Source organism: Triturus cristatus, chromosome 2_1 (assembly GCF_964204655.1).
Source record: "Triturus cristatus chromosome 2_1, aTriCri1.1, whole genome shotgun sequence".
In the NCBI taxonomy this organism is placed as follows: Eukaryota; Metazoa; Chordata; class Amphibia; order Caudata; family Salamandridae; genus Triturus; species Triturus cristatus.
Window position 1 is genome coordinate 1058768217 of NC_140581.1, and position 26270 is coordinate 1058794486.

The window sequence follows — 26270 nt, forward strand, 5'->3', positions numbered from 1 at the left end:
TGTTGGCCCTGGTGCCACTGCACCTGCTGCACCATTTTTAGCTATACCCCTGCAGGATCATATGCAATCACCAAGGTGCAGACAATCAAACAAGGAATATTAAGAAGCTTAGAACTAATGAAACAGCAAAAGGACTGGAAATAGGCAATTCACTTCAACGAGAGGGCACTTATAAAACAGGGATGCCCTGTTGTCAGACCTGACATTCTTGGCATGCTTTTACCCCAACATTATGCTTTCAATCCTCCTGTTTTAGGATTCTGTGCACTTTACCACTGCTCTCCAATACTAAACTGCTTGTGCTCTCTTCCTAAAACATGGTAAAATTTGCTTACACCCAATTGGCACATTTCATTTGCTTGTAAGTCCCCAGTAAAGTGATACTACATGTACTCATGGCCTGTAAATTAAATGCTACTATTCAGCAGTTCGGGCTGGACTTTTCCTGTTGGAGCAGGTCAAGACTGATTTGCATACAACTGGATCCAAAGTGAGGTGGCATGATGTGCAAAGCAACAATGGATCGGGATGTGACCCGGAGTAATAACCATTGGCTGAGATTATTTCAAGCATTCCGTCCATCACTTTTTGTATACTTTAGTATGTTGCAGAAAGTAGGACGGGTATGGTCAGACGTGGGCCCTGTGCACACTTTGTCGCTGGGAACAAGCTAGACCCAGCTGATGAGTCCATGACATGGGTGAAACTGGTCATGGGTTGCTTGTGTTTCGATTCAGGGAGGACCTGGCTTGGCTGTTTGGGCTGGACTGTTCCCACTGGAGCAGGGTCGAGACTGATTTGAAAATTGCTGGGTCCAAACTGAGGTGACATGGTGTGCAAAATAACAACTGATTGGATGCAGTCCGAATAATTACCTGTGGCTGTGAATAGTTCAAGCATTCCACCCATCACGTTTTGTACAATTTAGTATGTCACCCTACGTGGGGTGGGGTTGCCCGTACGTGGGTCTCGTCCACACTGTATCACTGGAACAAAGCTGTACATGGCTTATGAGCCCATAACAAGGGCGAAACCAGTATTGGGTTGCTTGTGTTCTGGTTCAGATTGGACCTAGCTTGGCAGTTGGGACCAGACTGTTCCCGTTGGAGCAGGGTCAAGACTAATTCGCATATAGCTGGGTTCAAACTGAGGTTGCATGGTGTGCAAAATAACGATGGATCTGGATGCAGCCTGAGCAATTATCAGTGGCTGAGATAGGTTCAAGCATTCCATCTATCACTATCTGTATATTTTACTAGTGGGCTACTGCAAGGCCTACCTCTCCCATATGATAGCATTGGGTTACCTTATTACATTTAATAAGTGAAAACTTTCCACTGTGAGCTAGTAGGAATGCTCAGTTTGGTGTCTAAAAAATTGTAATTTAAAACCCTCTTTATTGATATCGTTGGATTTTAAGCACTATTCTGAAAATGTCACTTTTAGAAAGTTGTCATTTCCTTCTCCCAACTAATTGGTGCCTGCAGCCTGTATCCTGGGTCCCATGACTAGGGGCAACTGGCAGTTGTTCTTTGTGTATTGCTCCCAGACAGTGAGCCAAAGGGGGAATAGGTGCTGGCAGGACGGGCCTTCTCTGACTTGATAGGGGGAGGAGATGTCACCCACAACACTTGCACATCACAAAGACTCTGCCTGAAAACACTCGCAAAGGATTTTGCGCTAGTCGTTTGTCTCACCAGGGAAGCTGGGGCCCGGCAGGGAGGCAGGAAATTCAAGGTTCCTCTAGGAATGAAAACATCCAGAACCTTCTCCTACTTCAAAGCTGGAATCAGGTATACATAATGGACTGTCAGTCCCAACATTTCAGTATAACTCTGTACCTGAGAATACTACAGAGAAGGATTGTTGTGCTGCTTTACTGTCAGATGGACTGCTACACTGCTGCCCTGCTACTCTGCTTCCTGGCTTCCTGCTGCCCTGGTTGCTGGGAAGGAAGGCTGGACCTTCACCCTCCATCCCAGGCTGAAATGACTTTGAGGGTCAGCTGACAGGCCTGCTGTTCTGAGCAACAGCGACATAACAAGCTCCAGAGCCCTCCCTGCATCTACCCAGCTGACCTGCTGCCTGGACCTACAACAGTACCTACAACAGGCCTCTGCTGGTGTGAGTTCCTGGTCCCAACGAGGTGCCCCTCAGGTTCTGGACCATTAGTGTGGCATCAATCGAGCTCTCTCCCCAAGAAAAGTTGAAGGCTCTTCACAATCACAAATGGGCCTGTTTGCACCAAGATTTTTCCACCTGCCAAAGTGAAGCTCTGGTGAACCCAACTTTACGTGCCACAGAAACTGCCAGAGACCCCTGGCAACGTGAGATCTTCACTTCGTGCTACAGCATGGACCACCAATGGGAATATCCAACAACGACCATCCGCAACGCCGACAGGATCTTCACGCTACAGGACAACCCATCCTGCTATTCGCGCTAAAGGAATGACCCTCCGCAGCCCTCTCCTTACTCCTCGCAGCTCCCTCCACCTCTAACGGGACCCTTCACCTTGGACTTTTTGAGGTAACACTTTCAATGGGACTATCCTTGTCCCTGTATCCAGTCCATACTCTGTCTCAGTCGGCATGAACTTGTGACTTTCACCCTGTCTTGCTCGACCAGATAACCGCAAGTGATGCTTTGTGCTTATAGGTGCTATACTTAGCTTAAAACGTAGAAATGTAATATCTCAAGTTCCACTAATTGGATTTTTTGCATTTTGAGCTCAAATAATTTATTAAAATGTACTCTATTTTTCTAGATTGATGTGGGTTTTTTCTTGTGCTGTGTTTTTACTTTATTACTGTTTGAAGTCCTGTATAAATACTTTACATGTTGCCTCAAATTTAAGCCTGACTGCTTTTGTGCCAAGCTACCAGAGGGTTGAGCACAGGTTAATATGGGGATTGCATGCAACTTCACCCGTAGAAGAATTTTGGTTGCTGCTTGAGAAGGTTTCCCCTCAAAAAATAAAACCCAATTTCCAACACCTGCAAACAGTGTTTCACCAGTTAACAGTTGTACTAATAATAGCCATGGCATGGCAGGACTGTATGTGCAGACCGGGGTTCCAAGAATGGACATGGAAAGAGGAGTGGTCAGGAAACAAGTATGCCATACTAAACATTACTGGCTCCGATAAAACTGAGCCAGTAATGATCTCTGTTAAATCAACTTTTAGATCATGTTGTGGAAGCTGGTATTGGCTGAGAGGCATCATTGCATGGAAATGTCAATTCAGGAAACAATGACTGATTTCAGTACACAGCAAGAGCAATCATGAACTGACTTCAACAAACAGCATTAGCCTAACAGAGGACTACTTCATCAATGATCAGCGCTGGGCCGAAGCAGCCGGGGGCTTCTATGAGCTTAATAATGATTGTGTGCCAACAAACACTGCATTGTGCTATTCATATATTCAGGTTTTACTAACACATTGTATTAAAATAGCCAGATGTGTGTGTCCAGTCTATTCAAAGTTACTTGAATGAAATATTGACTGTTCATACTCCAGACAATGAGAGATTTATTCTTTAATTTTCTTTTGAATTTAAGATAAAAGTGGAACCATTGTCATTTCCTACATTTACTACCCAGGTTCCTCTTGACTTTAGGTTACCCTATTTTACTTACTTATCAGCCTCTCTGATGCAATCTTATTATACTTCTGGAAATATATGGAATTCAGTGTAATATCTTCTGCACACTTCTAACAATTAAAGTGCACAGGAGTCTCATTACATATGCAGTTTCTATGTGTGAGATATGTAATTAGTATAATCATCCATGTCCATTGCTCTAAAATGCACCAGAAACAAATTACAGTGTTCATCTGCAAGTGCGGGACTGGTGGTCCTCATATACTTCCAAGGGTAGGGGATTTCCTAGAGTATCTTTACCACAAAAAGCAGTAGCCTGGTTTCAATCCTTCGAGACATATACTCCCATGTGCCAAAGGTCAGTTTTTGAACTATTGCACACTCAGGGGCAGATTTCAAGCCCCTTGCGCCGCCGGTGCATCACGTTGCGTGACGTACCGGTGGCGCAGTCTACAAAGTGATATTTACAAGAACAGGTAAAGTCACCCTGCGTGACTTTACCTGTGCTTGTAAATATCGCCCCTGTTCACGCAACACTTTGTGTGTTAGGGGCGTGACATGGGTGTTGCTGTGGGTGTTCTCATGCAACACCCATGTCCACTGATGCATTTCCAGATTTACGAGAAATTGAAAATCTGGAAATGCGTCAGAATGCTACGCCACCCTAGGGGTGGCGTAGTGAGGTGCAACGAGGAGAAATGTTTTAATTTCTCCTCGTTTGTTTCCTCTTTCAATGGGTGCTGCATTCTACAGCACACATTGGAAGAGGAAATCAACTCAATTGATTGTTTTTGTGCAGGAATGTGCCTCTTCCTGCAAAAAAAACAATCTCCCCACGATGCAGGCATCCTTGCACCATAGTGCAAGGGTGCCGGCGCATGGCAGCAGTTTGTGCACCAGTGCAGGGGGAAGCACCGAGATACAACATATTGTTGTAAATATGTTGCATCCCTGTGCTTCGAAACTAACGCAGCGCGGCGCAGCAAATGACTTGCGGCACCGCGCTGCGTTAGTTACTTGTAGATCTGCCCCTTAGCATCCACCTTTTGAAATGATGACTGCTGAGAATTCTGTGCCCGCTGGTCTTGCGTCTAAGAGTGAAAAGGCAGGAGTAAGTACAATTTCATGGTTTGGAGTAGGGAAGAAATACACCCATGTCAACCTGGGTTGAGGGGAAGGAGCTTCTGCACGGGGAAAATATTTCCCCATGGGAAAAAAGTGTTTATCCTGCAAATGAAGATATGCGTCACATTTATGCATGCAGAATTCTTTTTTTTTTTACCTAGCGGAAGTTCTGCATGTGCAAATTATATGCATTAAAGCAGTCTCGTGTATATTCTTGAGTAGTACTTGAAATCTTTACGAACTTGTGAAAAGTTGTAGATTTGCTCACAACGTCCAAATAACCCTACAGAAGCTAATTTTTGATGTTACCAGTATATCTCTTAATAATTTTAGTCCGGGGTCACACTTTTACAAATCCAGGCCCTCATTTGCTATATTTTAACGCATGGCAGCTCAGCGAGCCTTCCTGCTGCGCTGCCGTGCGTTAAAATAAAATGGCAGGATTACGCCACATCTACAAGATACGCATGCCTGTCCTTCACCGCTGCGCCAGCCACAAACAGCAGCCGTGTGCCAAAGCCTACACCCTTGCGCTATGGTTCAAGGGTGCCTGCTTTTGCAGATGATTGTTGTTGTGAACCAAGAGACACCTTCCTGCACAAAAACAATCCTTGTGTTTTGCTCCTTTCATATGCACTGCAGAATGCAACACACAGAAAGAGTAAAAACTAGGAGAAATAAAAGTATTTCTGCTTCTTGCGCCACTGTTGAAGCTTAGGATTCTGACGCATTCCTAGGTCTACGTACCACAATTTGTAAATCTGGGAATGTGGCAGGTTCCATGGATATTGTATGGGCACACCCACAGCAACACCCATGGAACGCCCCTTTCATGCAGAGTAATGTGTGAAAGGAGCCCATATTTACAAGGCCATGAAAAGTCACTCAGGGTGACTTCAAGTGGCCATTTAAATACGCGCAGGGCCACTGGGCCGACGGCGTGTCTAAAAAAGTGATGCACCGACGGCGCAATGGGTTGTAAATGAGGCTCCCATTGTGAAAACTCACCAATTCAGCCATCTCAACTTATTTTTTCATAATTAAAAATCTGCATAATTGGTTGGCTGATATTTATCTACCCCTGGGCTAGTAGATTGTTCAAAGCCTCCCCTTTCTGTGAGTTTGTATGTTTACTGACGGCATCATTCTACCTTCACCTTTTTTGTGCAGGGCTTTCTTATGTTTTATAACGGTGAGAGAAACACAGGCCTTATACTATATTTTATTGTACTGAGGTCGACGTCGCCATTTTGAAACAGTAGACGAAAGATGACATGGATTGCTTTGGGCCTTGCCCGCGCCAACAGTACTCTGGAAATACATGTCTAGGATTAATTAGTGGTGTCCTGCCAAACACAGCTTCTCCCCTTTCTTCAACTAACGAGAGGTCACCGTGGAAAATATATGTGTTGGTTACTTCAGAGGCATAGAGCTTGCAGGTGGCTCGCTTCCCTGGGGAGGGGGGTCAAGAGAGGGCCAGGTTGTAGCTGGCTGGGGGTGGCAGTTCTGTAAATAGCCTCGGTCAGCCTTGGGTCTCGGACATCTGTTGGGGAAAGGTGTCTCGAAAGACGTGTGGCAGCTGCATTCATTGAGGCTCGAGGCAGCAAGGGGCTCGTTTCAGAACCGCGTGGGGCAGTTTTTCTTCACTTTGTGCACGCTAAGCATTCTCCCTCTGAATTTTTTATTCTTGTTCGGCAATCTCCAGTGCCATAAGAACCGCGAAAAAAGATAGTTGATGACCATGGCAGCAGCTAGAGGTTCGAAATGCATAACCTTTTGCAGGAGCAGTTTACAAATACATGTGCAGGCATCGACGGGTGCCTCGGATTGGGCAGACACGAGCAGACTCCTGAACGGGTCAGACACATGATTTAATTATAGAATGAATATGACGCTGCAGAAAAAGGTTGTACTTTCCGTAAAGTCAACCAAGTCCTTCTTAGGTCTGGCCAAGAGAATGCTACAACTGTTTCGCTAGCCTCATATTTTACAGAAAATTCCAATAAAAATGTCTACAATGCACATAATTACGGGGGGTGGGGGGGTATAGGGGGGTGCTTTCAGTCAGCCTTCTTCATCCATTGGTCTGTTCAAGTGTCATTCATATTTTGCTTCCACCCACTACATCATACAGAATATATCAGTGCAGCTGCTCACTGCAGCCATTGGCTCAAGTCACTGTTACTGATGGCATTTTATTCTTACTCACATGCAAATCTCCTTAGAAAGTAGTCCACTTCAGTTCAGGGGATGAAGCACCAATCGCTGCTTTAATTTAGTTTTTTAATTCATTTCTTTGTAAGGGGTTATTTGTATTCATTTTTAATTTTTTGCATTCGTATGCAGGCCCTCTTTAGACATTTTCACATTTTTTTGTACCTGTTTCTTGCTTTTACGCTACTAAAATAAAATAAAAATGTCACAGGCTTGCCAAGGTCAGACTTATTAACATTGACAGTGCTTATTGAAATTTATTTTAATTTTTCACATAAAGAATAAAATACAATTAAACATGACATTAGGAATACATGCTCTAGGAACCAAAACATATGAAGTTATAATATCACCTACCCGTTACCCATAGTTGTAAATCATTGTAATACCCCTTAAAATAAGCAAGAAGTCAAGAGAAAGAAAGATCTACAATAAGAACATAATGGGGAAGGGGACACACATTTAGGGAGAGAGTAACATAATTGCTGGGTCTGGTGGCTAAGTGGACCAAAGCATTCACTGCAGGGATGTCTGTTTCACCTCCTGCCCACAGATTCAATTCTTAGGGGTTCGCTGAGCTGTTCATCATTGTGAGGTCGATAAAAATCAGTTTGAGTTGGGTAACCATGAACATCAATTATTTCAGCACCAAAATATCCATCTTGCTGTAGGTGTGCTTTAAAAATGAACTGATTGTCACATAATTGTCTCCTGAACATTCTAATATTATTTAAACATCATGTCAAAGTTTCCCAATTGAAAATTCAGTTTCTGAGATTTTCTTAAGACAGAAAAGGCATACTGGTGCAATTTTCGGGAAAACAATGAAGTCGAAGCACTTTTAAAAATGTGTTGCCATGTAGGTAGAATAGGTTTGAATGGAATGTACTTTACGTTGCAAAACTACTGCTATAGTTTTGTTGAACATACACAGGTGTAAAATGCAACTCCTTTTTGTTAATTGATTCCTTTAGGAAAAAAAGTTAATATTTGTCTACATAAGCAAAACGACTATGTCAAGAGCCCTTTTTAGGGAAGAATCTCTAATAAAGGACTTCCCAGGATGTTGAGCAGTCACTATGTGTTCTTTGGCAGTTGTAACAGTAAAGGTCTCCGCCTCAAATGGAGCATCAGAGTTTCGTTTTCTAGATTGATGAACAAGCACTAAGGGGCACATGCATCAAGCCATTTTGCAATCGCAAACAGTGCAAATCGCTCAAATTGGCCATTTGTGATTGCAAAATGGCTTCTTCTGATGCATGTAACTTTTGGGCAATTCGCAATTTTGGTAATTGCAATTTTATGCGATTCACTATATTGCGAATGCAAATAAGGAATCTCAGTTTGCGATTCCCTAATACAGATGCAAGAAGCCTTTCCTAAATGCGAACTGTGCATTTAGGAAACACTAACTACCATCAACTTTAAGTTGATGGTAATATGTGCATACTTTGAAAAATGCACACACATGCATTTTTCAAAGTGCCATGTAGCACACATATGCCCTTAGGCTATGTGTGTGATTCCCATGTGTACACTTGCATTTTTTCTGGGTGCTTCAGGGGGGCCTTAGGCCCTTGGGCAGGTTTGGCTTTGCATTTGCTGTTTGAGATTACCAATATGGTAATCGCAATTAGCGAATGCAATACCATTCATCCCTTTGGGTCTGTAGGCCCATAGAAATGAATGGAGTGACATTACCTAATAACGATTCGCTATTTGCCAAATCGCTATTAGTTAATGTTAAGGAATCACAATTGTTTTTGCGATTCCAACATGCATACGAATTGGAAAACTTCACTATTGAGGAATCGCAAAATGCAGGCTTGATGCATGTGCCCCTTAATCTCCTCCTTGAAAGTGATATTTTTCACATGACATCTCTTGCCAGCAGAGATTTTCATTTTTCGTTTGCGACCAGAATCTTCCATGTAAATGTCTTTCCCAGTCTTTGATCTGAGGTTGGTCCATAGAGGTAAATTGGTTGTCATGGCTCTCCCAAACATTAAGGTTGCAGGGCTTTCCCCTGTAGTCGAGTGAAGGGTCGATCGGTAAGCTCGGAGTTTGGTAGTCAAAAAAACCGTGAGGTTAAGCTTCTCTAATGTAGCACGCTGCACAGCTTGAGGTCAAGCTACTCTAATGCAGCACTGCACAGCTTTTTTTAGAGTACTCATGAATCACTCTACAAGGCCTTTGGCCTGGGGCCAAAGGTGAGTGCTTTTCTGATGCTTTACATTGAGATGGCTGAGAAAGTCTCTGAACTCTCGACTGTTGAAGGGCAGGCCATTTTCAGAATTCAAGATCAGAGGGACACCCCATGCTGCAAAGATGGCATCTAATCTTTCAACAAACTTTTCATGAGAAATAGATGAAAGATTTCGACCAATGGAAAGCAGGAGTATTCATCAACAATGACCATTAGATGATGCCGATTCTCAAGAGGACCAAAGAAATCAACAGAAATTCTCTCCCAGACACGCTTAGGCAATTCTGACATGTTAAAAGGGTGCTGAGAAACGTGGGATGAGAGGCAGTCTACGTTCCCTGTGAGTTGTTACTACACAGTTGCATAAATGACAGGCCTTTAACTCTCTTTCAACCCTTTCATCAAGATGAGGAAACCAGACTCTGTCTCAAATAGGTCTCTTTGTGGCAACTATTCCTCGGTGTCCCTCATGGGCCACTTCAATTGCTTGTTGTCGTAGACCTTCTGGAATGACAATTCATGTACCTTGCAAGATGAGGCCTTCCTGAGTTATAGACAGTTCAGCTCTGACATTTCCAAATTTTATGTGCTCCTTGTCACTGGAGAACGGTCTAGAGGGGTGTTTCCAAGATTGGTGAGCAATAATGTCTTTCAGTGTTAGCTCGTGGCAGTAACAATTTATTCTAATGACATAGCAGCCGGTGTGCCTGATTTTAAAATGAAATATAAGTAGACCTCAGATTTTCAGAAGGATTTTGATCTTTCCCTGAATGGTGAACGGTTGTGTATTCTTGTGATCTAAGACCCCAACCTTTAATACAAAAAAGCATCTTGGCTTATGGATTGCCAAATATTGTCAATAGTGCTTGATGATCGTTCACTACTGTGGAAGGCTTTCCATATAAGATCACATGGGAATGTTCACAAGCCCACATCACTGCCAAGCTTTCTTTCTCAGGTTGTGAATAAGCAGATTCAGTTTGTGACAAGTTTGTACTGGCGAAAGCCACAATATGCCTGAGGCACAGAGTGGGCTAAAGAACGGTGATGGATCAAACCCAGATCTGTTGACTGGGTGTGAGTATTTGATTGGTTCTGATGCTCCGTCCATCACCACCCCCTTTTGTACCGCTTTGTTCACCATAAGTTGGCAGGGTATGCTCAGACGTGAGTCCCTTGCTCACTTTGCCACTGGATTCAAGCAAGCCTGGCTGAAGACGGCTGAAATGCCAGAAACCGGTCCTAGGAAGCTTGTTTCTGGTCCAGGGAAGGCATGGCTTGGCAGTTCGGGCTGGACTGTTCCCATGAGGCACAGGGTCAGACTGATTTGCATATGACCATGTCTGAACTGGGGTGGCAGAGTGGGCTAAAGAACGGTGATGGATCAAACCCAGATCTGTTGACTGGGTATGAGTATTTGATTGTTTCTGATGCTCCGTCCATCACCACCCCCTTTTGTACCGCTTTGTTCGCCATAAGTTGGCAGGGTATGCTCAGACGTGAGTCCCTTGCTCACTTTGCCACTGGATTCAAGCAAGCCTGGCTGAAGACGGCTGAAATGCCAGAAACCGTTCTTAGGAAGCTTGTTTCCGGTCCAGGGAAGGCATGGCTTGGCAGTTCGGACTGGACTGTTCCCATGAGGCACAGGGTCAGACTGATTTGCATATGGCTATGTCTGAACTGGGGTGGCAGAGTGGGCTAAAGAACGGTGATGGATCAAACCCAGATCTGTTGACTGGGTGTGAGTATTTGATTGGTTCTGATGCTCCGTCCATCACCACCCCCTTTTGTACCGCTTTGTTCGCCATAAGTTGGCAGGGTATGCTCAGACGTGAGTCCCTTGCTCACTTTGCCACTGGATTCAAGCAAACCTGGCTGAAGACGGCTGAAATGCCAGAAACTGGTCCTAGGAAGCTTGTTTCCGGTCCAGGGAAGGCATGGCTTGGCAGTTCGGGCTGGACTGTTCCCATGAGGCACAGGGTCAGACTGATTTGCATATGGCCATGTCTGAACTGGGGTGGCAGAGTGGGCTAAAGAACGGTGATGGATCAAACCCAGATCTGTTGACTGGGTGTGAGTATTTGATTGGTTCTGATGCTCCGTCCATCACCACCCCCTTTTGTACCGCTTTGTTCGCCATAAGTTGGCAGGGTATGCTCAGACGTGAGTCCCTTGCTCACTTTGCCACTGGATTCAAACAAGCCTGGCTGAAGACGGCTGAAATGCCAGAAACCGGTCCTAGGAAGCTTGTTTCCGGTCCAGGGAAGGCATGGCTTGGCAGTTCGGGCTGGACTGTTCCCATGAGGCACAGGGTCAGACTGATTTGCATATGGCCATGTCTGAACTGGGGTGGCAGAGTGGGCTAAAGAACGGTGATGGATCAAACCCAGATCTGTTGACTGGGTGTGAGTATTTGATTGGTTCTGATGCTCCGTCCATCACCACCCCCTTTTGTACCGCTTTGTTCGCCATAAGTTGGCAGGGTATGCTCAGACGTGAGTCCCTTGCTCACTTTGCCACTGGATTCAAACAAGCCTGGCTGAAGACGGCTGAAATGCCAGAAACCGGTCCTAGGAAGCTTGTTTCCGGTCCAGGGAAGGCATGGCTTGGCAGTTCGGGCTGGACTGTTCCCATGAGGCACAGGGTCAGACTGATTTGCATATGGCCATGTCTGAACTGGGGTGGCAGAGTGGGCTAAAGAACGGTGATGGATCAAACCCAGATCTGTTGACTGGGTGTGAGTATTTGATTGGTTCTGATGCTCCGTCCATCACCACCCCCTTTTGTACCGCTTTGTTCGCCATAAGTTGGCAGGGTATGCTCAGACGTGAGTCCCTTGCTCACTTTGCCACTGGATTCAAGCAAGCCTGGCTGAAGACGGCTGAAATGCCAGAAACCCGTCCTAGGAAGCTTGTTTCCAGTCCAGGGAAGGCTTGGCTTAGCAGTTCGGGCTGGACTGTTGCCATGAGGCACAGGGTCAGACTGATTTGCATATGGCCATGTCTGAAGGGGTGGCAGAGTGGGCTAAAGAACGGTGATGGATCAAACCCAGATCTGTTGACTGGGTGTGAGTATTTGATTGGTTCTGATGCTCTGTCCATCACCACCCCCTTTTGTACCGCTTTGTTCGCCATAAGTTGGCAGGGTATGCTCAGACGTGAGTCCCTTGCTCACTTTGCCACTGGATACAAGCAAGCCTGGCTGAAGACGGCTGAAATGCCAGAAACCCGTCCTAGGAAGCTTGTTTCCAGTCCAGGGAAGGCTTGGCTTGGCAGTTCGGGCTGGACTGTGCCCATGAGGCACAGGGTCAGACTGATTTGCATATGGCCATGTCTGAACTGGGGTGGCAGAGTGGGCTAAAGAACGGTGATGGATCAAACCCAGATCTGTTGACTGGGTGTGAGTATTTGATTGGTTCTGATGCTCCGTCCATCACCACCCCCTTTTGCACCACAATATGCCTTTGGGCATTTGGCTGTCCATTGTGCTGTGAAAGGATTGTGCCTAACCCGACAGGGCTAATATGAACTACAACCTCTATATGAAGCTTGGCATAAAAGCAGGCCATTTCAGTGATTTTCTTGATGGCTTGCTTCATACTCTTGAAATTTTCCTTGCACTCATGTGACCACTGAAATACAACATTCTTTATCATCAGTTCTCGTAATGGTGCACTGGCCATGGCAAAGTCTTGTATGTGTGTAGAGCAGTAACTGGCCATTCCAAGGAATGAACGTGACATAAAAATATCCTGTGGGGGATTAGCAGTAGATAGTGCTTGCACTTTAGCTGGGTCAGGTGTCATACCCTCATCAGAAAAGATATGGCCAAAGATTTTCAATTTTGTCTTATAGAATTAGCATTCAAAGTCAAACCAGCATCGTTTAGCAAATGATATACTTGCATGAGAGCTTTGTCATGGTTTTTCTAGGTGGCTACGAAGACTAATATGTCATTACCATAGTTGACAACATTTACAACAGGCTGCATGATACATCGACTGATGGCCTGGAAAAGTTCAGCAGCAGAGGATACAGCAAAACCCAGTAACTTATAGCGAAACAGACCAATGTGTGTAGAGAAGGTTGAATGTGCGTGCTATTCTCTTCAAGCTCCCACTGGTGATATCCATTATTTAAGTCGAGTCAACAGAAAAAGTTTGAACCATTCAGTTGAGTTATCATATCAGCAATGTATGGACCTGGATGTCGTTCTCTCTCGATTGCCTTGTTGGCCTGACACATGTCAACACAAATGCATGCAGTTCCATAACTGTCTCTTTTAGGCACTACTACTAATGTAGAAACCCATGGCGTTCGACCAATGGAGCATTCAATGACATTGTGTCTGAGCAACTAATTAAGTTCTTTTTTTAACAGTTTCTTGCATGTAAAATGCAATTCACCTATGTTTTGGGTAACAGGACGAACATCCTCATTTATATGTAACTGTACTTTCACAGTCTTGAGCTTTCCTATCCCACAAAATAATGAAGGAAATTGACTTACTATTTCATGAGGAGCATTCATTTTCTAGTTCACTGATATCCATCCCAGATCAGCAGCAGTGTGAACACTGAGCAGACAGGCACTTGAAGCTGTACCTTGAAGTACATATATAGGCACTTGTACCCCTGTTTTCTTGGGTTTCCTCGTGGCTACAAATGAACTTTGACTTTTTAAAGGTCTCAACGCAGCCAATGTATATACTTTAGGTTTTGATTGTGTAGTAGGTCTCAATGCAGCCAATGTATATTCTTTAATTTTTGATTGTGTAAGTTGTGATAAGGGAGACAATTCAAGATACTTTTCCTCAGGCATAATGTTTATCGACGTACCGCTATCAATAATAAAGGGTATAAAAACCCCTTTATCTTCAGGATAATCTTCGGACGATGTTTGGATGTCTTTGGTGCTTTTTCATGCCGATCGACATTTCCTCTGTGTTTTTTCTCACATTTGACTAGTCCCCCATGTGCATGCTTCTCTATGCCTCTCTGCAGTAAATATCGAAATTGCACAATTATCATTTTCCCTTTCACGTGAAACTGACACTGAGGAACTCTTTGACAATGATTTTGATGACGACCGACTTTGTTTGATGTTGATTTGCCTCAGTTGGTGTGACTACTTGGTCTTCAAACTGTAATGCACGTACTTTTCCCTTCGCCTTGCACACCATTGCAAAATGGTTCGCTTTGCCATAGCCGTTGCAAATCTGTCCAATGGCGGGACATCTACTGTTGTGTGGAAACAACAATCCACATCTGAAACACATTTTCATTGTCTGAGAAGACATTGCATTGCATCCCTCAGCTTAATGCTTTGACTTTCTTTTTGTGTTAATGACTGATACATTCTGGGCACATCCTTCCTCCATATCAGCTGCTTGTCGATTAGCATGCTCTTCAGCTCGGGCAGTCATGAGGACTTGCTCTAAGATCAGAGTTTTCTTCACCATTCGTCGTCAAAAGGAATCTGCCAGATATCCATCCATTACTCTGAGGTGTGTTGTTTCCTCATCATTAAATTCATTGAACTGACAGTGCTTTATAAGGAGATCCAGTCTCTCAATAAATGCATTGATGGTTTCACCTACTCTCTTGTGTTCTTGACTGAAGATGAATCTTTCATAGTCTATGTTTGTCACTGAATTGAGTTTGACATTCAAGGCGGCTTAGGTTTGATTGTACGTCAATTAACCGTCTTGTGATATCTTTTTTATGGCTTCTTTCACATCTTTGGCAGCCATGTTCTTCAGATACTTGATAATCTTGTTGGCATCTGTATAATCTGTTCCATCTATGAGATCCTCAAAAGTCTCTATCCAAGCAGTCCATCTATTGCCAATACTGTGTCTTTTAGCAGTATCAAATGATGATGGTGGTTTTAAGAAAGCAGCAGCAGTATAACTAATGGAAACAGCAGTGGTCTCTCTAACTCTTTTTGGTGAACTTGCTCATGCAGACCATCCCTAGAGTCTTGTGCCGTGCAGGCTTCAGGGTCGGCATTGACAGCTGGAGAAACTTTGGCCACACCCTTGCTCTCCATTGGAGCTCTCTTCATTTTGATGGAGATCTGCAGAGCTGTTCTGAGCCCCCACTTTGCAGCTTTGATGATGGGCCGCTTTGTTTACAGACAGCTCAGCAAGCACACACCTGGCCATCCCTTTGGGGCATCTTCACAGCAGGTGTGGTATGATGACTCTCTTTAGTTGTTTTGGTAAGTAAACTAGTCTTTTCATGTTCAACTGATTTCACAAGCTGATAACATTATGATATTCAATTTGCTTTGTGAATAAATGTCTCTTCGTATACACGTGGTTGATCGCTATTTCATGGCACATCAAATTACAATTTAATTTGCACTAGATTATCACAATACGCTGCTTTTCAAAACCTGATTGCATCCGCCTTTAGCATTGTCACTCCGTATGATGTTTAGCATTGATTTGCTTAAAAGTGCAGTACCTCTGTTTGTGTCCTTTTCATTAGATTCTCGACAACCAATGTGTAGATTTTCAATGATGCATTCTTTATCCTCGGTAGCTTTAGACACGCTGGCATTGTGCTGAGGCTATACAGGTGCCAGCAACGATTCTGCAATTCGACCGTGGCACACATGGCATGCACAAGCAATTTGCTGTACCATGACAAACTCTCTGGGAGAGCACTGTTGATCTATAGGTTACTTATCGTCTTTTTGTTGCCAGTTGTAGGGTCCTACTCAACCTGGGCACTTGCCAATGACTACGCCACACACAGAGAGTAGTTATACATGTCTTTATTCTTAAGCATATAAACAAGAACTCAATGTTCTAAACCTGCATTCACTTCACTACCCTCCAACATTTATGTCATAGGTCTACGGCGTCCATCAGAAACCAAAAGACTTCCATTATTAATTGATTACATGATACTACACCGTGTAATACAGCAATAGGAAGATTTTGCTGTATTTTAGTATATATGGGCTACTTTTCTGCACCAATTGTATGAGAGCCTCACTGTCTCTGTAATTAAGGAGTCAGGCCACAACAAGTCTTGGAGGCCTCCACTCAGAAAATGTTTGACAGTTTTCAAGCTATGATTTGTAAGACAAACCAATCCTCAAGATACAGTTCTATTAAAAGGCCCTTGAATTTTTAAGGGATGCCAATTATTGTCTCATTGTTCCTTCTGGAATGCCCTTCTCCATCCTCTGCTCTGTACTCCTAAAAGCAAATTTGTTAAACCTGTTGCTGCAGTTCACACACATTTGGCTGTAATTTAAAGAGGGTGAGTTTGTTTTCTTTAATTCTTTCTGACAGTTTCTGCTGATCAGTATGCAGAAGGGACAAACCAATGACAACAGTGTCAATTTTAAGTTCGAGAGTTTCCCAGGGCTCCTAATAACACCAAAGATATAGTGTTCAATTTGTCTTGTGGTAGTACGTCAGATAAGGCATGACCCTCCCTTATTGGACATCTTTGACCTTAGATCACGTGATGATGATGGTCCTCATGGGGTAGGTCAGTTAGGTCTGGCACACTGTGACTTAAGTCTGCCTGTTTTGCCCAGGGGCTCCTTCACCAGGACTTGCCGAAGGCACCAAGCAGGCCAGTCTGTTGAACATGTAAGTAACTATTCATCAGTACTCGGCAGCAAAATGGGGCCCAGCAAAAGATATAAATCAGTAATGCCATTGCAATAGATGTACAGGACATGCCCCAAATGCCTGCTTGACAAAGGTAAACTCAACTGAATGTGAGTGCATGGAATCTACCCTGATGTTAATGGAGTGCTATACATGTCTCCTGAGCCCCAACTAGCTTCACCCATTTTTGTGTGACAAAGTTCAATGCTCCATTAATCACTAGTGACACCAGAAGTGCCCAATATCCAGCATAAGGTCCACCAGATAGCCAAACCCGGTCCATTTAGCTGTCAGAACTACCTGTGGCTTGGTAAACCCGGTCAATCAGTTCAGCCCCGGGGGAGTCATGCCAGGGGAGAGATGGCTGGTGGTGGGAGACCCCAAGACAGTAGTGCGGGGCTCCCTGATGGATCCCAGACATGGGTGAATAACCACAGGGGGGTGAGTGGGAGGGCAAGAGTGACCTCTCGGCTCCTTCCCTTCCCCAATATAGCCCATGTACCATGGGGGTGTGGTCCTACGGCCTGGCTCGAACTGCTACAGCTAGCTGTGGCCTTGTGTGACTCCCTCTTCTATGTAGCAGAGCCCATCACTCCAGGCCCCATCCTCCATCGGGTGTGTGTGTCAACTGACAACAGCCTGTGAGTGCCCCCGGCCGGGACTGAATCTTCTAGTCAAACTGCAGTGCACTAAGCTTTGCACTCAATCTGCTGTCCCAGACTGAATACTGATGCTGGGGACCCTCTGTGAGGATCAGCACTTCAGCAGAGCTGGGAGAGAAGCATGCCCACATTAACAATGTATGTGGATTGTTCCACCTGTACTCCATGTCTCCTGGACAGCGGAGCAAAACTGTCATCACTGGTCAACAGTAGGTGACCATTAGCACCACTGTGGGCCACAACTGAGCAAGGAGACAGCACAGCTCAGATAAAGTCACAGGAGACTAGCTCCTATTCTTGAATGCTGTAGGTTTCCTGTTGCTGGCCATGAATCACTGCTGTTTCACCATGTTGCCAGGCCATGCCTACACTCACCAAAAAATTATTGATTATTGAGTAAGCACACCAACGAGTCTGTTAGATGCACATGCTATTCCATGGAACAGAGACAGAGGGATGGCCTGTATAATTCGATTTGAGTGTTTAATATATATTTGCATACTTAAAGGGACAAATAATTCGAAATGTAAAAGGTTTTTGTGAAAATGAGGTGGAAAAGAAAGAGAGTGTTGATTTTGACTTTGGCAGATGGCACATAACCTGCTGGTAGTGATTCTTGGAGCTGCACATATGGTTTGCCAACGTGTGAACGTAAATTCACCAGAAATGGTGGTGCCCTTTTTAGAAGGATCAATCTGCCACCAGGTCAAGAGAAGTTGCAGCTGCACCAGATCACCATGGGAAGTATGATGGACTTTCACAGAAAGATAAATATGATGGGGCTTATTTACAAGCCTCTTGCACCGCCAGTGCTTCACTTTTAATATGGGAAAAAGTGACATACCGGCAGCGCAAGGGACTTGTAAATAAACGCCGATGTTTTCACCATTCCGGTAAATATCCTACAGAATCTTAGGTTGACTATATATGTGTGCACTGACAGTGTACTCCTAACACTAGATATACATTTTTAGTGGTCACACATATAATGGTGGAAATTCCACCAGCAAAAACAGTCAATTTCCAATTTTCCACCAACAAAGCATAAGCCACATTAGAAGAGAAGCTCCTCCCTCCTGCAACAAAATTCCAAAATTTCAGGACCTGATTTAGGGTTTGGTGAATGGGTTACCCTATCACAAATGTAACAGATATCCCTTGTGCCTTAATACAAATGCATCATGACCTATACCAGAGTTTTGGTGTCTCACAGATATCCTGAATGAGCAATAAGTAATGAGCTAAAGTTTCTGGAACTATTACATGTAACTTCAGCTTTATCTACATGCAAATGTTACCAAAAGAAATGGAAGCTTAGATGCATAATGGATTCCATATCTGAATATCATACCACTTTGTTTTTTTTAATGTCAATGAATTGAATAATGAAGGATTCCTTTGGGATGACATATTGAAAGTAAATTTCTTCTTTTCTATTAATCTGTTCATTGTCTCATACACTAGTGGTGTCCCACTGGAATGCATAGGCTGGGTCTCAAAGAACGTTATTGACTTGACCTGTAATACCTTTCAAAAGGAAGTAAATGGCTCCACATGCTTGGTCAACCTGTATGCCAGGGAAGATAGGCTGATCCAACCATAGTTCATTAAAGAAATGGGAGGAGAACGGGGGTGTAGGCAAGTGGGAGATTTTCTTATTTTAGACCTGTGGAAAAGATAGACAGAGATAGACAATGGGCTGTGTCACCCTATAGATATTCTTAAATGGTCTTTTATTCAAAAAAGGGTCTTTTTAGAAAATATTGATTCATCAGCGTTAAGACTAGAACTTAGTGAGGACCTGCTAGAAACAACGAGACAGAGGTCAATAAGTAGCTGGGTAAAACATTTTAATGAGCATAAGATCTCTACTGTCTACGAAAAGGCCCGAGATAAATGGCAGGAGAAAGAAGACCTTCGGATCTCAAGGGTGGTCTGGAATAGAGTCAACAAACTTAATATCACATTAATAAGAGGAGAATGCAATTCTATAGAAAATGGTTACTATATAGCACTCCGTCTTTTCTCCACAACATATACCCTCAGATTGAGGATAGATGTTTTCATTACTCTGAAGAGCGGGGAGGCACCTGGACTCATATTGTTTGGGATTGTCCAAAGATCAACCAACTATGGGAAGTAATTGAGAAATACTGTAAAATGAAGATAGGACACACATTAACCATTGATAGCTATATTGCAACTCCAGGGTGTTTCCCAAATATAACGATGAATAAAACACAAGAAGAATATCTATATGTGTTGGCCTTAGTGGTGAGATCATTCATTCTCCAGAATTGGTATAGTGATAATATACTTACTTTCCATGCCTGGCAGGCAAAACTGCATGGAGTCAGAGAGCTGGAGAGATGCTGTGCCCTAAGGTCGGGCACGTACGTAAAATCTGAGAAACGAGGGAAGTCCATAGAAAGTTAGTCAGCAAATTCGATAAAATGAAATACTAAAGGGAAATTGTGCAATAGGTGGTTTTTATTTGGGCTTTTATGTATTTTTATTGGCAGTACTCGTGACGATATGTTTTACAGATGGATCATGCTTGGATGAAATATGTCAACCAAAACTGAACACTGAAAGCTCTTTATTTTTATAGATGTGTAATGAACTCTCCATAAAAATATATATATATAAAAAAGAAACATTACTAGCCAATGCCTGATGCAGGCACACTAGCCTCTCTCAGTCATCAACATCATTTGAAGTCAAAATGGACAAGTATGTGGGCCCCCACATTATCATCAGCACCTCATGGAGGGCTGTGCACAGTAATAGAGGGCACACTAGTCTCAAATAATCATCAATGTCACTTGACGAGAAGATGCATGGTGATGCAGTTTTCAATTATGTGAACCTAACATGATCATTCACATCTCTCGGAGGGAAGGTTCACAGCAATTCAAAGTGCAGGCGCATTGGCCTCACACAGTCATCATGAAGGGTAGGTCCACGGCAATGCAGGGTGTAAGCATGGAAATACACTCTACAGAGCCATCAGTGTCACACAGCGTCTCACCCAACAGCTGTAGTGGGAAGTCAGTGGGTAGGCTTCTCGGTGGTGCATGAGAGGATGAATGTTGCAGCCTTCTGGTCTTCCAACCTTCTCATATCAAAGATTGTGAGCTTGTGCTCTGGCCGAGCAGCCATGGTGCCCACCTCCATGGTCACTTTAGAAGCAGCAGCATCTCGATCAGTTCTGGGAGTATAATCCTTACCACTAAAAGAGAACCAGTTAAGAATTCTGTCCCAACACATGTGTAAGAGCTCGTTAAGTAAAGGGAGAGTACTAGATATGTTGCAGGAGCCATCTTACATACAATCCTAAGGTAGATGGCACTACTTAATTTGTAAAATAAATCAGTGCCAGGGCTCTTGTCAGAAGACAACTTCAGCTTGTACCACACATTGCTCCAGCAATGCTGCCAATGTTTGAAACAAGACACTACTAACTATCAAACTCCTACAAGTGTGACCGTTCAGACTGACTATTCCAGGCCCCCAATGGTATAAGAATAGCTTGGGAGACTGGGAGGTAATGGCTATTTTTAATGTATATTGAATTAAAAATTAACTGTTGTGGTTATCTGTAAATTAGCCAGACAGCACCACCTTGTGGCAGACTGTCGCAAGCACCGGTTTTGACAATTAAGTGCCGGTGCTGTGTACCGGAAACCACTGGCTCAAATTAGGCACTGATAGATGGCCCAAATCCAACTGTCACGTCAAAATTAGCTACAGAACTTTGAGTGGAAACAGCCACTTGTAGTGCATATTCTGTCACTCTCACTTAGTTTATTGTTGTCAGACATTTGTGCTCCATCAACACAGAGCATAAGATATGGGCGATGGGATAGCATTCCTTGGTTTAGGTGCTACCCTAGCCAGGTCACAGGTTAACCTGGGAAAAAGAGCGTAGTCCTGGTGTACTGTGCAGTGTCCCTTTCCTTCCCCCTAGATGATAATTTATGTCTGACATTTGCACTTGCTTTCACAGAGAATTTAGAGGGATGGGTGAAGCCAAGCAACAGTGCATATGAGTGGCATGCTGGGAGAAAGTGAGACAACAGTCCTGACTACCCTATGACCTTCGGGACTGTATGCATCAAGGGGAGACCCCACTATGGATACACTGTTATGCAAACTCCACGTACTGTTAAGGGAACTGAGAGGGCTCAGTCATAACATATTGCACAGATTTAACAGGATACCCAGTAGGCAGTTCCAGCACAGCAGTTTAGGTAGAAATTCCTGAGCCCATTTAGTCATATTAGTTGCATGATCTGGTCATGTGGGTGGTAACAACCCATGCTAAAAGAGCACTACTTTGGGTGGACCCATGTCACCAAACAGAGCCCAGCATACTGTTTCTGTGAATATGTCAAAATCACATAAAACATTTGCCCAAAGAGCTGTGACACAGGTCTCCTGCACAAGAAGATATCCTGTTAATATGTTAAAATGAGGAGTTGGTTGTTCCAAAGACGGGTAGAAGGGACATTTGACCCACGAGCAGCGATATTTTAAGCTATGATAATAAAATGAAACAGTTTCAATGGCAAGAAAATTCTGAAAGTTCAAATTGACTGAAGAATTTCATATATTTGCCACAGATGTGGGAAAGGAATATTGCCATTTGTTTGGACAGCAGGTATCCAGCATATTATCAAAGACGCAAACAGAAATATGGAAGAAAATTTCAATTTAAATCAATGCTGTGACTTCTAGAGAAAGATGTGTACATTCTGAAATATAGTTGTAATGATCCAAAATGGAGGGTGCAAAAACTGATTTTCAACCCTCCACTTCACAAGACACTGCAAGAGCATCAGCTCAAGTCCATTGTCTGTGACCAAGGAAGGGGAATGTGCAGAAAAAGTAGACCAGTCATCAGTCCTAGATGGTATGTCTCGGTTTGTGACCCATTGAGAATTGCTAAAATCACAGGGATGGAGGATTGCTGGGGTCTTTTTATATTTTAAATGTAGCCCATTTTCAATAAAGGAAAAAGGGGTGTGTTTAAAAAAAAAATGTTTCCTTAGAATTTTTTAAGAGTAGGACTACACCACTTCCTGCTCTTTTACAAACATTCACAAAGGCGAAGGGGTTACCACCTACTTGAAGTAAGGCTAAAATGCAAATGTTTTGCTACTACATTTTGGTCACAAAACATTCACACATACCACTGTGATCTCGTATTAGGAAGGGATGCCCTAAACACCTTCCCAATACGAAATCGCAAACACAGTTTACGATTCGGTACCAGGTTACCGAATTGCAAATAGGGCTTTCTACATGTGAAAAAGCCTTTTTGTGTTCGCAAACGGGCCGATTCTGCGAATCGGCGCGCTTTGCGGCACAAAGCCTTTGGACATGTGGCCCCATGTGCCTTTATTTCAAATCAGATGAGCTATTGCAATGCAGCTTATCTGGTGCAACCGAACTACTTGATTTAAAAGCTTCAGACAATACAAAAGTACTCAGCCAAGTTGGTGCTTGGAATCAGAGCCAGACAGTGAGACCACATTTCAGGAGGCTTGTCCTTCCCAGCTCTGGATCTCCATTAAAGAATGCATAATTTTTAATTCCCTGTATTTTGTTCACAAGGCCATCTCTGGATCATCTCAGACTAAGGGGCATATTATCAAGAAACGGCGTTAAAATTATCGCCCCTTTAGCGGCAGAAAACTGCCGCTAAAGCGGCGATAATGGGCTTGATAATATGCCCTTGAGAATTCCCATAGAAGCCCATGTTCTGGTGCCAACATGGGCTTCTATTGGAATTCTCTGCGGCATATCATCAAGCCCATTATCGCCGCTTTAGCGGCAGTTTTCTGCCGCTAAAGCGGCGATAATTTTAACGTTGTGCTTGATAAGTGTTTTGCATGATATCATCTGCGTCGTTCTTTAAGATCTATTGACCAGGCTTTTCTCATGATCCCTCTGTTGCGCTGGGTATTTGTTCTTTCTCTGTTATGGCTGCCCAGCAGTGGAACACCCTTCTGACTCATCTTTGGGAAGAACCAAATCTTATTAGGTTCCAAAAACTATTGAAAATCTGGTTATTCACAAATTCTTCCCTTTGTGGGACTTTTTGACATCTACTTTATTACAGGCTTTAGCTATGTTTTCTGGTATTTGGGTCAGTGCAAAAATACCACAGAGGGCTTAATAGCTCACCCTTTAATTACTTTAAAATAAATACATAAAAATAACTGCATGGAAACATTTGCTAAAGGATTTCATGCTTCTTGGGTTCAGGGTTTATCTGTGCCTCTTGCAGCCCGGGCCGCCACTTTCACTAGCGTAGCAGGTGCAGTAGCACCGGGGCCCACTGAACCCTGATTACTGCTGTATTTTACATATCAAACAGTAGCCATGGGGCCCATTTCTTTCTTTGCACTAGGGGCCATGACACACCGACTACAACACTGCATGCAGCAGCAGGAGCATGGGTTGTTTGTACTACTGCATGCAAAAAAAGAATACAAAAATAAGTCAATATTAAATTAGTTGTAAAAAAAGTCACTGAAAGGGATTTTTTTTCTGTGCATGGGCTATCACACGTGCTGCAAGGAGTGCACCATTCTACTCAACTAGCGCGTATGCTGCACACCACAAAAATGGAGAACAAAAATAATATCTCACAGCTGTAACTAGATCCTGGACCCAATGGGTCACAACCTGAGACCTACCTCATATTTATACACTGCTTTGCGCTTGTGACTCTCTACAATTTACCTTCAGCGTTTTGCAGCGAATATTCAATTGTATTGACATAATTACAAGAGCAGCATACATAGGACTCTGCAAATTTAAAGCTTTGCTTGAAACAGTCACAAATATTCTAGATTAGGCTATACACTACGAGGTCGGACAATAATTGCATACACTACAATATTGAAGATCACAATGATGGATTTAATACTAAAAATTGTAAAATTGTTTAAAACTGTGAAAAAGATAAAGTAATTTAAAACAAATCTAATTTCTTTCAGAGAATAATTAAATGTGCTTTGATCAATGTAGATCTATGGCATCTGCACATCCAATGTCTGATGTTCCTATTTTACTTTCTCCTACAGCACATACAACCGGACCAAGGCTGAACAATGATAAACTGTATAAATTCACCTACTCAGCGGAAGTACTCATTGATCGACCAAGAGGGGTGGTCGAAGACAGCGTCGGCCACAGGATATCCTCTAATGTAGAGGTCAACTTAGTGTGGAGGAATCCAAGTAGCGATGATGACCAGCTTCTTAGAATTCTGGTAGGATTTCTGTGAAAAATATCCCTGAGCCTACAGACTAATACTTTGAGAAAGACACATAGGGGACAATTCACAAAGGGCCTCTACACTTGTGGTGGAGGCCATGCAGTCATGGCGGAGGCCCCACAGTAGTGGTGGAGGCCCAGCAGTCGTGGAGGGGCGGCCTCTGCGCTCGGGCGGAGGACCCTCAGTCATTGCAGAGGCCCCGCAGTAATGGCGGTGTGGCCTCTGCACTTGTGATGGAGGCCCCGCAGTTGTGGCAGGAGGGTCTCTGCACTCATGGCGGAGGCCCCGCAATCATGGCGGGGGGCCGCACTTGTGGTGGGACATTCGCACTGCAGCCACTCATTGCAGAGGTCCTGCCACGAGTGTGCCACCCCTCCCCGCCACGATTGCAGGGCCTCCGTCACGAGTGAGGAGGCCCTTCGTTAATCAACCCTTAGGAGTTTGCCTATTTCTCATAGCATAAAGATAATTAGATTAAAGTTAAAACTGACACACAATTATGTATGAGAATAGCGGACTTTGATACGCTGCTGGCTTGGTCTGCAAGTTCTATGGAATGTTCAGCGGCTGTGGAGGCTCCATTCGTTTCCTGTCATATGCCGAAGCAGAGGTCAGAGTGCACCAAACAAATAAGAGTAACTGATCAGCTGGAGATGTGAGGGGGTACTTGGTGAAGGTCGACTGCTAGGAAGTAGTAGTAACTGGTATTGGGCCTCTATGAAGAAGCGGATAGCCAGGTCTTTTTACAGCGTTTTTTCTCTTCTCATTGGTCTAACCTGATTTGAGTTCAGAAGTCCGGAGATCAGCAGACTCACAAGTAATTCGCTTCAAAAAGAGCACCCTTAACAATTTTAAGAGAGAGAGTGATACTTTAACTGTAAAAATAGAAGTACTTGAGCTGTGAGCATTTTTGCTAAAATTAGTGGAGATACTTAACAGTAAAAGTAGACTAGTTTAACTTACTAGTAGTTGGAGGTCTTAGCTTTGGTGCTAGCAGCACGATCATTTACATTCAGCCGCAGGCAGTTTTTGTTGTCAGTGCATGGGGAAGCGATTCTCCTGCTTTTAAGTAACCCTGTATCTGTATGTATGGATGGTTGTGGTATTTGCACAGGCAAGCTTGGCCAAAAGCTTTCTTCACTAACGAGATGATAAAGGACAACTGGAGAGATAGTTGGATTCTGAGATGGTAAGTGGGTTGTGCTGCATCTTGATGCAGTGTTCTTTAAAGAAGTCGAAAATCAGAGTTGGAGTAGTCCAGATGGCTAGGGGGATGTTGTTCAGGATCCACTGGGGGCGTATCCCAGTCTGGTATCCTCTGTTTTAGTGTGACGAGTGCCGAAGGAGGTGGTGAGTTTGTCAGTCAGGTAGGGATGGCTGTTTAGACGATGCAGCTGGTTTGGAAGATAGTGTGGGCCAACATGGATGCTAGTGGATTATCATAAGGGTCAGCCATGACCTGTGCAGGTAAGAGCGGTGGGGCAGTGGGGCCAGGTGGGGGGGGATTTTGACAGACAATGATGAGGAAA

At 43.8% G+C, this 26270-nt stretch overlaps 1 protein-coding gene across 1 annotated transcript in view; it reads left to right on the forward strand.

The window, feature by feature from the left end:
• MTTP (microsomal triglyceride transfer protein) overlaps positions 1-26270 on the forward strand; it is a 277369-nt gene that overhangs the window by 20916 nt on the left and 230183 nt on the right. The window contains exon 2 of the mRNA XM_085635746.1: positions 24548-24735. Coding sequence (XP_085491872.1) covers positions 24548-24735 — 188 coding nt within the window. The remainder of the gene's footprint in view (positions 1-24547; positions 24736-26270) is intronic.